General features: G+C 46.1%; 1 protein-coding gene across 1 annotated transcript; it reads right to left on the reverse strand.

Annotated features, from left to right (window-relative positions):
* Positions 1 to 2,075: 2,075 nt before the first annotated feature.
* LOC139640504 (leucine-rich repeat-containing protein 30-like) lies at positions 2,076 to 12,291 on the reverse strand. The gene is made up of 7 exons (XM_071514676.1): positions 12,127 to 12,291; positions 11,495 to 11,626; positions 7,022 to 7,135; positions 3,724 to 3,858; positions 3,423 to 3,556; positions 2,502 to 2,550; positions 2,076 to 2,225 (listed from the first exon to the last, which is right to left on the reverse strand). The coding sequence occupies exons 1-7, from the start codon at positions 12,289 to 12,291 to the stop codon at positions 2,076 to 2,078; spliced, it is 879 nt and encodes a 292-aa protein (XP_071370777.1).
* Between the last annotated feature and the right edge of the window lie 2,164 nt (positions 12,292 to 14,455).

Genomic DNA, 14,455 nt, shown 5'->3' on the forward strand with positions numbered 1-14,455 from the left:
GCCATGCTGCAGACTGGAGGCTCTGCTCCCCCTGGTGGATGAATGGAAAACTAGAAAACCAGAAATTCTTGTTGTTTTATTTTATTTTTATTTCTTGGTTGTTTTTGTTTTGGTCTCTCTCCTCCCGTATACCCAACTCCATTCAATTTTGGTGTAATTGAGCGTATTTATTTTTATCGAACAGTTCTATTGAAACTCAATGTATATGTCACCATATTGTTATGCTTACTTTAATTTGAATTTTTTTATACATGTAGTTTGGGTTATGGGTGGGAAACCTGATGTGAGGGGAGGGAAGGGAAAAACAAAAATGAGAGACGAAACATCTGTAACTACATCTGTGCATTGTCATGTTGGTCCCTAATAAAAATAATTATAAAAAAAATAAAAAAAGATACTTTGGATGCAAAAGAGACACAGAAACCTTCCAGAGACACGTCAGGTTTGTGTTTCTGAGGAAAGTGAAGAGGCTTTACTGTAGAAACTGAACAGGATCCTGTTTACTAGACAGACACTTGACCTGCTGAGCCACAGACAGACAGACAGACAGACAGACAGACAGACAGACAGAGAGACAGACAGACAGACAGACAGACAGACAGACAGACAGGTAGGAGGTAGAAGGTAGAAACACAAACACTTTTATTAGTATTTATTAGAACAACAAAATCTCTCTCTCTCTCTCTCTCTCTCTCTCTCTCTCTCTCACTGAAGACTTTGAAACAATAAACTTAAAAATAAAATAAAACTTTGAGTTACATCCAAACTGTAGAAACAGGTTTGACTGAAACCGTCACAACAAACAGAGAAAAAAAACATGCGATTCACAAACCAACGCAGTGGAAAGCCACTTAAAGGGATAGTTCACCCCAAAATCTTAGTTGGGTCATTATCTGCTCATCCTCCAGTTCTCCAGGCTCGCTGCCGGAGAAGCTTTCTTCCAAACAGAGTCCAGTCCAGTCCAGCTTCAAAAAGGACAAAACACACTCGCAGGTTTGGAACACAGAAGCTGAATCCAACGGAGGAAGACTCGATTTGCATTAAATAATAGAATTTAGTTTTTTGTCCGCTCACAGAGAGATCACATGGCATCAGAAGACTTGGATTATATTGCAGCTGTAAGGAGACATTTAGGGACATGAAGCCTAAAGGACTGGACTCTTACTGCAATCTGCAATCAGTGGGGGAAGAAGTACTCAGATCTTTTACTTAAGTAAAAGTAGAAATACCACAGTATAAAAATACTCTGTTACAAGTAAAAGTCCTGCATTCAAAATGTTACTTAAGTAAAAGTACAGTATAAAGTATAAAGTATTAGCATCAAAATGTACTTAAAGCAACACAAGTAAAAGTACTCATTATGCAGAATGGCCCATTTCAGAATAATACAGTATATATTATATTACTGAATTATAATTATTGATGCATTAATGTGTAAGCATCACTTTAATGTTGCAGCTGGAAAAGGTGGGGCTGATTTCCACTACTTTATATACTGCTGGGTAGCTTACAGTAATCTATAATAATACATCACAATTTATTAGTTGATTATATTTTGTATTAATAATCTGAATCTGCAAAGTAACTAGTAACTTAAGTTATCAAATAAAGGTAGTGGAGTAAAAAGTACAATATTTCCCTCTGAAATGTAGTGGAGTAGAAGTATAAAGTAGCATAAAATGGTAATACTCAAGTAAAGTACAAGTACCTCAAAATTGTACTTAAGTACAGTATTCGAGTAAATGTACTTAATTACTTTCCACCTCTGCACCTGAAACAGCGACACAGAGCGCCGTCGCTGTTCATATTTAAACTAAGTTATATTTAAACTAAGTTATATTTAAACTATGTTATATTTAAACTAAGTTATATTTAAACTAAGTTATATTTAAACTAAGTTATATTTAAACTAAGTTATATTTAAACTAAGTTATATTCAAACTAAGTTATCCACATGCATTTCAGTGCAAAAACAATCCCTTTCTATACAAATGCGGCTCATTACAGGGAGCAACATCGCTAACTGCAGCTTGGAATAAGTTGAAAGTGTTAAACTCTTTGGAGAGCTCCTCCCCCTAAACAGCCTTCAGGTAGCTGTACAGAGCGCCCAGCCCCCCCTCCAGCACCTCCTTCACAGGCTTCAGCAGCGGGTTGTGGAGGATGTGGAGACCTTTATCCAGCGGGTGGCAGGCCAGCTTCTCCAGCCGGGACAGCTGGTGCATTTCCTGCACACACACACACACATACACACACACACACACACACACACACACACACACACACACACACACACACACACACACAGTCTCTATGCTATTGCACTGAATTTACATTTCATTTGTTGTATCAGACTCTGTTGTGTAGACAGATGCAGGGGTAAATGCGGTCCCAGCGGTTTCAATACTATTTATACTATGAAAATACAAATTTCTATTAATGTGCTAAAATTGCAATAGTGCTCATTGCAGCTCTACTGTAAATCCACAAGGGGGCGCTCTTACCTGGGGAACATCCTTAATGTCATTAAAATCCAGATTCAGTAATTCCAGTCTGGAGAGGAGAGAAGATTATTGTTATGTCACCTGTGTCACATGAGTAACAAGAAGAACTTTCTTTTTTAGAGTTCATAATGTTTCATAACATCTATATTTTTGTTAATGGAACCTAATCCTGTTACCATGGCTACATACTAGCTGGTGGTAGTATGGAGGCAGGGTTACCTGGTAGATTTATGGAGGTGGGGTTACCTGGTGGCTGTATGGAGGCGGGGTTACCTGGCAGGTGTATGGAGGCGGGGTTACCTGGCAGGTGTATGGAAGTGGGGTTACCTGGCAGGTGTATGGAGGCGGGGTTACCTGGCAGGTGTATGGAGGCGGGGTTACCTGGCAGGTGTATGGAGGCGGGGTTACCTGGTGGCTGTATGGAGGCGGGGTTACCTGGCAGGTGTATGGAGGCGGGGTTACCTGGTGGCTGTATGGAGGCGGGGTTACCTGGCAGGTGTATGGAGGCGGGGTTACCTGGCAGGTGTATGGAAGTGGGGTTACCTGGCAGGTGTATGGAGGCGGGGTTACCTGGCAGGTGTATGGAGGCAGGGTTACCTGGCAGGTGTATGGAGGCGGGGTTACCTGGTAGATTTATGGAGGTGGGGTTACCTGGCAGGTTTATGGAAGCGGGGTTACCTGGTAGATTTATGGAGGTGGGGTTACCTGGCAGGTCTATGGAAGTGGGGTTACCTGGTGGCTGTATGGAGGCAGGGTTACCTGGCAGGTGTATGGAGGCGGGGTTACCTGGCAGGTGTATGGAGGCGGGGTTACCTGGTGGCTGTATGGAGGCGGGGTTACCTGGCAGGTGTATGGAGGCGGGGTTACCTGGCAGGTGTATGGAGGCGGGGTTACCTGGTGGCTGTATGGAGGCGAGGTTACCTGGTGAGGCAGCAGAGAGCCTTGGGCAGAGAGTGGAGGCTGTTTCCCTCCACGATGAGGATCTTGAGCTCCACCAGAGCCTGGATGTTCTCTGCCAGGTTCTCCAGACGGTTACAGGCCAGATGGAGGAAGACCTGGAGAGAGAGATAGACTGACACTGACTGTCTGACTGACTGAATGGTTTACTGACTGCCTAACTGTCTAACTAACTTATCATCAAACTAGATAAAGCAGTGTCTGGCTAAGTAACTAAATGACACAACCACTTAAGGATCTAGCTAGCTGTCTGATTTGAACCCACCAGAGCCTTCATGTTGTAGACACAGCCGGGGATGTGGATGATGTGGTTGTGGCTAAGGTTGAGTTTCTTCAGTCTGGTCAGATTAGACAGGGAGGCGGGCAGAGAGGACAGCTGGTTGTTGGCTAAACTCAGCACCTGGTAGAGAGAAAGATGGGTGGATAGAGGAGAAATTAAAGAGAAGAGACAGGTCCCTAGAATTATTCCACTTCATTAATATAATAGTATATGATAATTAATATAATAGTCTGCCTGCAAGATCTACTTGTAAGCTCCTACTGTATTTCTGAGTTTGAAAGTTGGAAATATGACCGGTGGCGCATTCAAATGCTTTTGGTGGGAAATAATAAACCAAATAGATGCTGGAACAGACGTTGTGTTTTGCCACAGAGCAGAACATGCTAAATGAATGAGAGTCATAGAAGCTAATGCCAATTGAATAGGAGTGATAATGATTAAAATAATTCAAAGTCAAATAAAACTAGTAGTAGCAGTAGTAAAAGTAGAAGTATACGTAGTAGTAGTAGTAGTAGTAGTAGTAGTGGTAGTAGTAGTATGGCAAGTATGGCAAGCCGTTTGAGCATTTATTCCATATCCTTGATATCAAATACCACTGCTCTTTACTAGTTGGACATTTTGTCTTACTAGTTACACTAGTAAGGCTCTTTTTGACCTTACTAGTTAACTAGTGAGGGCCAAAATGCTTACTAGTAGAACTAGAAAGAGCTAAAATGTTTACTAGTTCAACTAGTAAGGTCCAAAATGTCCACTAGTAGTAGTAGTAGTAGTAGTAGTAGTAGTAGTAGTAGTAGTGGTAGTAGTGGTAGTGGTAGTAGTAGTGGTAGTGATAGTAGTGGTGGTAGCAGTAGTAGTAGTAGTAGTAGTAGTAGTAGTAGTAGTAGTAGTAGTAGTAGTAGTAGTAGTGGTAGTGGTAGTAGTAGTGGTAGTGATAGTAGTGGTGGTAGCAGTAGTAGTAGTAGTAGTAGTAGTAGTAGTAGTAGTAGTAGTAGTAGTAGTAGTGGTAGTGGTAGTAGTGGTAGTGGTAGTAGTGGTAGTGGTAGCCGACCCTAGAGTTCCATTATTACAGATTACAGAGGTATCAGCTTGATCAGTACAGTTTATAAATTGTATTCCGGTTTCCTTAATAATAGACATAAAAATGTATTAGAGTTTCATGGAGTGTTGGTGGATGAGCAGAATGGTTTTAGGAAAAACAGGGCATGTATTGATCACATTTATGCCATATCCTCTGTAGTGAGAGCTAGACTACAAGAGGGTAAAAACACGTTTGCTTGTTTTGTTCATTTCAAGAAAGTCTTTGATTGGATCAATAGAGATCTTTTGGAGTATAAGTTAATTTGTTCTGGTATTGATGGTAAATTTTATAATGCCATCAAAGCCTTGTACAAAGCCCCAGTGGCATGTTTGCAGTTAAATAATTTCAGGACTGGCTGGTTTCCTCCTCCATTTGGGGTGAAGCAGGGAGATGTGCTCTCCCCCACTTTATTTGCCCTTTATGTAAATGACTTAGCTCAAGAAATCAAGCAGGCCGATTTAGGTATATCTATTGACAATATGAACTTAAGTATTCTGTTGTATGCTGATGACATTGTGTTGGTTGCCGAGAAAGAGTTTAATTTACAAAAAATGTTGAATATTATGAGTTTATGGTGCAGTAAATGGAGACTTGCTGTTAACAGTGAAAAAACACAGATTATACATTTTAGAAAGCAATGTGAACAGCAGAGCAACCATATATTTCAGTTTGGATCGATGCACTTAAAGTACACCACTTCTTATAAGTATCTTGGTTTTGTCTTTAATGAAAATATGAGCTTTTCAGAAGGAAGAAAAGCACTGGCAGAGTCAGCAGGAAGAGCGTTAGGGTCTGTGATGAATAAAATGAAACTGTGTTCTGACCTTGGTTTTTCATCATTTTCAAAACTTTATGATTCAATGGTTGGCTCAATTTTATTTTATGCTGCAGGTGTGTGGGGTTTTGAGGATGCCCCTGACTGTAATGCTATCCAGAGTCGAGCCATGAGGTGCTTTCTCGGGGTGCATAAATATACTGCAAAGGAGGCTATTGAAGGGGACATGGGATGGGAGTCATGTCTTGTAAAGCAAAGATGTGAAATAGTTCGGCTATGGAATCGCCTTGTCCAGTTGCCAGAGGAAAGGCTGACCACAAAGATCTTTAATTGGGACAGAGCACACAGTTATCCTTGGTCAAGAGAGGTTTCTGCAATATTTTCTCTTTCTGATTTACATATAATCTTCAGGAACAATTTGCAGTGTAATATAAATATAGTCAAACAAAAACTGTTAAAGATCCATAAGGAACAATGGAAGGAGGAGATTTGGAAGAAGCCAAAGCTCAGAAACTACGTTCAGATTAAAGAAGATTACTTCACAGAACCTTATATAACATTTCATTTAAAGAGAGGGCAGAGGTCCTTATGTGCTCAGTTAAGAACTGACACCTCACCACTGGCAGTTGAGGTAGGCAGATATAAAGGTTTTCCTGAAGAGCTGCGTTTATGTGTTTTCTGTGATCTTGGTGTTGTTGAGGATGAATTTCATTTTGTGTTTCACTGTCCCATGTACAGCGATTTGAGGAATCATCTATTTGAAAAAATTCAGTTGAAGAACCCTGATTTGTTTTGGTTGTCTGAAGGTGATGTTGAGTTGGCTCTTTAGTGAGGAGATTTTTGTCTTAGCAAGATTTATAGAAAATGCATGTCAACTAAGACAGAGAACATTGTATCCAACATAACAGGTCATTTCTGTCATGGAAACTGAATGTTTATGAAGTGTTCTCTTTTTGAATTTGTGGAACTGTATATTATGATGTGTCATGTGGCCATCCTGACTGTTGTTGTTGTCTAGTGTCTTGTACCCCATATGGGCTGGGCACTATAAATGGTGCAGGACACTCAAATAAACACATCAATCAATCAATCAATCAATCAATCAGTAGTAGTGGTAGTGGTAGTAGTAGTAGTAGTAGTAGTAGTAGTAGTAGTAGTAGTAGTAGTAGTAGTAGTAGTGGTAGTAGTAGTAGTAGTAGTAGTAGTGATAGTAGTAGTAGTAGTGGTAGTAGTAGTAGTAGAAGTAGTAGTAGTAGTAGTAGTAGTAGTAGTAGTAGTAGTGGTAGTAGTAGTAGTAGTAGTAGTAGTAGTAGTAGTAGTAGTAGTGGTAGTAGTAGTAGTAGTAGTAGTAGTGATAGTAGTAGTAGTAGTGGTAGTAGTAGTAGTAGAAGTAGTAGTAGTAGTAGTAGTAATACTAGTAATATTAGTACCTCTAGTTGTGTACAGGCTCCCAGTTCTTCAGGAACCTCGGTCAGTCGGTTCCTGTAGGCGAACAGAACTCTGAGCCGGCTCAGCTGGCCGATCTCTGCTGGCAGGCTGCTCAGCTGACACACAGGACAGAGGTCATGTGACACAACAGCAGAAACACATTTACATACAGGATGAGCAAAACGTGTAGTATTCACAGTGTGTGATACCTGGCCTGCTACACAGTTTTACAGTTTTTCCTTCCACTGTGTGCTCGTGTAAGATGGAATGACAATAAATTTGAACTGATTTAAATAAAGCTGCACTGTATTGAACATAGAAAGAGAGAAGCACAGAGAGGAAGGGAGGAGGAGAGGAGAGGAGAGGAGAGGAGAAGAGGACAGGACAGGAGAGGACAGGAGAGGAGAGGAGAGGAGAGGAGAAGAGAGGGATGAAGGGAAGGAGGGAGGAGGAAGGTGAAGAGGATAAAGGAGAGAAACCTGATATGGTTGGATTAGAGCATGGGGGGGGGGTTAAAATCTTTATTTATCCAGTGAGGTCGACGGAGCTCCAGCTGCTTCACAGCCACACTGAGACAAACACCTGTCCATCTTCGGATTGATTTTTAAATTCTTTCATTAATTTTTAAATCCCTGCACAGGCCTGTAGCAGCTTATATTTCTGATCTCACTGGCCTTTAAGTTATGAAGCGCTCAGATCATCAGACCGTCCTGCTGACTGTTGGACTCAAACCTCTGGAGAGACCTTCAGCAGCATGGCCCCATACTGAGGGGAGAGATCAGATTTATGTTGTTAAACACCAGGGCAAAACCTTTTTCTCTGGTTTTTAACATAGAGCCGCTTTCCCACATGAAACCTGCAGGCTTCAGTTTCTGTTCCAAGACGAGACGCTGCTCACACAACACTGTCAATACTATTACTAAGTATTACGCAATTTCAATCAGGAAGACTACTTATTATTCATTCATTCATTCATTCATGCTTTCTCTTTATCCAATCAGAGTTGGTGAACACTTTCCCTCTTTTTCCAGAGAACCAATCAGAGTTAGCGGTCACTTCCCTCTCTTTTTCAAAGAGCCAATCGTCTAAGTGACGGAGTGAATACACGTCTCCTGCTCTGTTGTCCTTCTGTCAGATCTGAGCTGTATGCTGCTGTCACTCCAGTCTCTGTGCTGTCCTTCGTCCCTCCTCCTCCTCATCATCATCACCACCAGGCTCCAGGCTCCAGAGGAACTCCCCAGGGGAACGTCCTGATTCCTACGTCTATCCCGGATGTTCTCCTAAGTTCCTCCATGGAGGAAACGCCAAAGTTTACATCTTGTTTCATGTCATGAATACACTTTTTCATTCGAGCGTTCATCCTACTCTCTCCTGATTGAAATACGAATTCCTCTGTTGTCATTTCCTGAAGTGACCTTTAACCTCCGGAGTCTCTGCAGTTTGAAACTCGGCGGCTGATCTCTCCGTCCGTCCGGCTCCAGGATCTCTCTGGTCTCTCCGTCCGTCCGGCTCCAGGATCTCTCTGGTCTCTCCGTCCGTCCGGCTCCAGGATCTTTCTGGTCTCTCCGTCCGTCCGGCTCCAGGATCTCTCTGGTCTCTCCGTCCGTCCGGCTCCAGGATCTTTCTGGTCTCTCCGTCCGTCCGGCTCCAGGATCTCTCTGGTCTCTCCGTCCGTCCGGCTCCAGGATCTCTCTGGTCTCTCCGTCCATCCGGCTACAGGATCTCTCTGGTCTCTCCGTCTGTCCCTCTGCAGTGAAGCTGCAGCCGGTCGTCTGGTGGTTTGTGTTTCCTCCTGCGGCCAGACAGCAGAGCGTCCGAACGTTCTGCCGCTAACGTTCTGCCGCTAACGTTCTGCCACTCTGCCGCTAACATTCTGCCGCTAACGTTCTGCCGCTAACGTTCTGCCGCTCTGCCGCTAACATTCTGCCGCTAACGTTCTGCCGCTAACGTTCTGCCGCTAACGTTCTGCCGCTCTGCCGCTAACATTCTGCCGCTAACGTTCTGCCGCTAACGTTCTGCCGCTCTGCCGCTAACATTCTGCCGCTAACATTCTGCCGCTAACGTTCTGCCGCTAACGTTCTGCCGCTCTGCCGCTAACATTCTGCCGCTAACGTTCTGCCGCTAACGTTCTGCCGCTCTGCTGCTAACGTTCTGCCGCTAACGTTCTGCCGCTCTGCCGCTAACATTCTGCCGCTAACATTCTGCCGCTAACGTTCTGCCGCTAACGTTCTGCCGCTCTGCCGCTAACATTCTGCCGCTAACGTTCTGCCGCTAACGTTCTGCCGCTCTGCCGCTAACATTCTGCCGCTAACGTTCTGCCGCTAACGTTCTGCCGCTCTGCCGCTAACATTCTGCCGCTAACGTTCTGCCGCTAACGTTCTGCCGCTCTGCCGCTAACATTCTGCCGCTAACGTTCTGCCGCTAACGTTCTGCCGCTAACATTCTGCCGCTAACGTTCTGCCGCTAACGTTCTGCCGCTCTGCCGCTAACATTCTGCCGCTAACGTTCTGCCGCTAACGTTCTGCCGCTCTGCCGCTAACATTCTGCCGCTAACGTTCTGCCGCTAACGTTCTGCCGCTCTGCCGCTAACATTCTGCCGCTAACATTCTGCCGCTAACGTTCTGCCGCTAACGTTCTGCCGCTCTGCCGCTAACATTCTGCCGCTAACGTTCTGCCGCTCTGCCGCTAACATTCTGCCGCTAACATTCTGCCGCTAACATTCTGCCGCTAACGTTCTGCCGCTCTGCCGCTAACATTCTGCCGCTAACGTTCTGCCGCTAACGTTCTGCCGCTCTGCCGCTAACATTCTGCCGCTAACGTTCTGCCGCTAACGTTCTGCCGCTCTGCCGCTAACATTCTGCCGCTAACGTTCTGCCGCTAACGTTCTGCCGCTCTGCCGCTAACATTCTGCCGCTAACGTTCTGCCGCTAACGTTCTGCCGCTCTGCCGCTAACGTTCTGCCGCTAACGTTCTGCCGCTCTGCCGCTAACATTCTGCCGCTAACGTTCTGCCGCTCTGCCGCTAACGTTCTGCCGCTCTGCCGCTAACATTCTGCCGCTAACATTCTGCCGCTAACATTCTGCCGCTAACGTTCTGCCGCTCTGCCGCTAACGTTCTGCCGCTAACGTTCTGCCGCTCTGCCGCTAACGTTCTGCCGCTAACGTTCTGCTGCTCTGCCGCTAACGTTCTGCTGCTCTGCCGCTAACGTTCTGCCGCTAACGTTCTGCCGCTAACGTTCTGCCGTTCTGCCGTTCTGCCGCTGACGTTCTGCCGCTAACGTTCTGCTGCTCTGCCGCTAACGTTCTGCCGCTAACGTTCTGCCGCTCTGCCGCTAACGTTCTGCCGCTCTGCCGCTAACATTCTGCCGCTAACATTCTGCCGCTAACATTCTGCCGCTAACGTTCTGCCGCTCTGCCGCTAACGTTCTGCCGCTAACGTTCTGCCGCTCTGCCGCTAACGTTCTGCCGCTAACGTTCTGCTGCTCTGCCGCTAACGTTCTGCTGCTCTGCCGCTGACGTTCTGCCGCTAACGTTCTGCCGCTCTGCCGCTAACGTTCTGCCGCTAACGTTCTGCCGCTCTGCCGCTAACATTCTGCCGCTAACATTCTGCCGCTAACGTTCTGCCGCTCTGCCGCTAACGTTCTGCCGCTAACGTTCTGCCGCTCTGCCGCTAACGTTCTGCCGCTAACGTTCTGCTGCTCTGCCGCTAACGTTCTGCCGCTAACGTTCTGCCGCTAACGTTCTGCCGCTAACGTTCTGCCGTTCTGCCGTTCTGCCGCTGACGTTCTGCCGCTAACGTTCTGCTGCTCTGCCGCTAACGTTCTGCCGCTAACGTTCTGCTGCTCTGCCGCTAACGTTCTGCCGCTAACGTTCTGCTGCTCTGCCGCTAACGTTCTGCCGCTAACGTTCTGCCGCTCTGCCGCTAACGTTCTGCCGCTAACGTTCTGCCGTTCTGCCGCTAACGTTCTGCCGCTAACGTTCTGCCGCTAACGTTCTGCCGCTAACACACAGACGCTCCATACAGAACTTTACTGGAACGACTGGAGCAGAGGAACTGAACAACTGATTTACTGAAACCTGCTGATACAGAACATTATATTGTGTCTTATTTTATTCTTTTCACTTGGAAAGCACTTTGCATTGATTTGCATGAAAAGTGCTCTGTAAATAATGTTTTGATTGATTGATGGAAACATTCACACTGGGAGCTGAGCGGTAGAATCACAGTCTTCTACTGGTTTCTACTGTGCAGAGACCGTGAACACAACAAGGGAGGAATGGAAAGGTGAGAAGTAATGATGGAGGGAGAGAGCGCGAAAACGACACACACACCTACACACACACACACACCTACACACACACACACACACACACACACACCTACACACACACACACACACACACACACACACACACCTACACACACACACACACACACACACACACACACACACACACACACACACAGGCAGGTACCTGGTTGCCCCACAGGTTGAGGACCACCAGGTTGGAGAGCAGAGCCAGCTGAGGAGGAAGAACCTTCAGACTGTTCAGAGACAGATTCAGCTTCTCCAACTCCAACAGCTCCCACAACTCTGCTGGAGCCTCCTGCAGGACGAGAAGAAAGAGAAGAAGAAGAAGGAGAAGAAGAAGAAGAAGAAGAAGGAGAAGAAGAAGAAGGAGGAGAAGAAGAAGAAGGAGAAGAAGAAGGAGGAGAAGGAGAAGAAGAAGAAGAAGGAGGAGGAGAAGAAGAAGAAGGAGAAGAAGAAGAAGAAGGAGGAGGAGAAGAAGAAGAAGAAGAAGAAGAAGGAGAAGAAGGAGAAGAAGAAGAAGAAGAGGAAGAAGGAGAAGAAGGAGAAGAAGAAGAAGAAGAAGAGGAAGAAGAAGAAGAATAATAAGAAGAAGAAGGATACTAAACTAGAATACTTAACATGTATTTACTACTTCACTGCTACTACTACTACTACAAATAGTACTACAACTAGCACCCCCCCCCCATACCTTCAGCCCCCCCCCCCCCCCCCCCACCTTCAGCCCCCCCCCTGTACCTTCAGCCCCCCCCCCCCCCCCCCCCCCCCCCTCCCACCTTCAGCCCCCCCCCCCCGTACCTTCAGTCCTCGGCGAGCCAGGCTCAGCACGTTGTATCCAAACTGTTTCACGGTGTAGCGGCGGATCCTGTCGGCTGAGCTCAGGCTGTCCTCCCTGCCCACGCTCCTCCTCACCTGCCTCCTCTTCTCCTCGCTCGCCTCCTTCTTACACACCCTCCCTCCCATGTCTCCTTCCCTCTGTCCTCTCCTGCTTCCTACCTCTCTCACCTCCTCTTTTCTCCCCTTCTTCCTTGTTTCCTCCTCCTCCCCTCCACCTCCTGTCCTCCTCCTCCTGCTCTACTGTCTCCTTCTAATTCTACTGTCCAGATGGAAACTCTACTGTCCAGACAGAACTCTACTGTCCAGACAGTACTCTACTGTCCAGACGGAACTCTACTGTCCAGATGGAACTCTACTGTCCAGACAGAACTCTACTGTCCAGACGGAACTCTACTGTCCAGACAGAACTCTACTGTCCAGACAGAACTCTACTGTCCAGACAGAACTCTACTGTCCAGATGGAAATCCACTGTCCAGATGGAAACTCTACTGTCCAGATGGAAACTCTACTGTCCAGATGGTACTCTACTGTCCAGATGGAAATCCACTGTCCAGATGGAAACTCTACTGTTCAGATGGTACTCTACTGTCCAGATGGAAATCCACTGTCCAGATGGAAACTCTACTGTCCAGATGGAACTCTACTGTCCAGACGGAACTCTACTGTCCAGACGGAACTCTACTGTCCAGATGGAAATCCACTGTCCAGATGGAAACTCTACTGTCCAGATGGAAACTCTACTGTTCAGATGGTACTCTACTGTCCAGGGAGAACTCTACTGTCCAGATGGAAACTCTACTGTCCAGATGGAAACTCTACTGTCCAGATGGAACTCTACACTCTACTGTCCAGACGGAACTCTACTGTCCAGACGGAAACTCTACTGTCCAGATGGAACTCTAGTGTCCAGACGGAACTCTACTGTCCAGATGGAAACTCTACTGTCCAGAGAGAACTCTACTGTCCAGACGGAACTCTACTGTCCAGACAGAACTCTACTGTCCAGAGGAAACTCTACTGTTCAGATGGTACTCTACTGTCCAGATGGAAACTCTACTGTCCAGATGGTACTCTACTGTCCAGATGGAAACTCTACTGTCCAGATGGTACTCTACTGTCCAGATGGAAACTCTACTGTCCAGATGGTACTCTACTGTCCAGATGGAACTCCACTGTCCAGGCAGAACTCTGGATCAGAGACTAGATGGACTGAGAGAAAGTTCTCTCTGCATTCTAGATCAGATTCTCAGGAGGAACGCTTCTTACTGGGAGGAGTCTTTGTTCCTAGATGGTGGCGCTAGAAGGTCCAGGTCCAGTCTGGTGTTAGATGGTGGAGCTAGAAGGTCCAGGTCCAGTCTGGTGTTAGATGGTGGAGCTAGAAGGTCCAGGTCCAGTCTGGTGTTAGATCAAATGACTAGAAGACTTGGATCCTCTGTTCTTAAATGGTATTGGTTGAAGGTCCAGGTTAATCCTGAGGTTTAATTGGTCAGATGTTTCTCCAGATGTTAGATGTTGGTAGAAGGTTCTGGTCCAGGTGAAGCCTCACAGAAGACCAGCATGGTAGCCTTACTGACTGACTGGTTTACTGACCGGTCTACTGGTTTACTTTACTGGTTAATGACTGACTGATTGATTTACTGACCAACATGTTTACTGACATATGACCTGACTGGTTCACTGGCTGTCTACTGACTTACTGCTTTACTGACTGGTTTACTGACTGGTTAATGACTAACTGACTGGTTTACTGACTGGTTAATGACTAACTGACTGGTTTACTGACTGGTTAATGACTAACTGACTGGTTTACTGGCTGACTGACTTCTTGGCTGTCTGTCTGATACTGTGAGAGAAGAAGAGCGGTCGAGATAAGTGTGTGTTTGGAGAGAGAGAGAGAGAGAGAGAGAGAGAGGAATCTATTTGAGGACGAGCGCTGACAGACAACTGGATCTCACCTTAGACCAACCCCCAACACACACACACACACACACTCATACACACACACACACACACACACACACTCATACACACACACACACACACACACACACACACACACACACACACACACACACACACACACACACAGCAGTTGCTCCTGTCCGTCACTCTGGTTTCCTCTGTGGTTTACCAACAGACTTTAACTGACCGGTTGAGTTGAGTCCGGTCCAGATTCAGAACAGCCAATCAGAAGCCAAGCTGGTCACAGCGCCGGTCAGAGAGTCAAGCCTCTCTGCTGGGCTCATGCATATGTTAATTAGATGCAAATGTCATTATTCAGCTCATCAG

Source organism: Centroberyx affinis, unplaced genomic scaffold (genome assembly GCF_046629955.1).
Source record: "Centroberyx affinis isolate AG114_WGS23_722 - 3 ecotype Tasmania unplaced genomic scaffold, CSIRO-AGI_Caff_v1 ptg009580l_1, whole genome shotgun sequence".
Taxonomy (NCBI): domain Eukaryota; kingdom Metazoa; phylum Chordata; class Actinopteri; order Beryciformes; family Berycidae; genus Centroberyx; species Centroberyx affinis.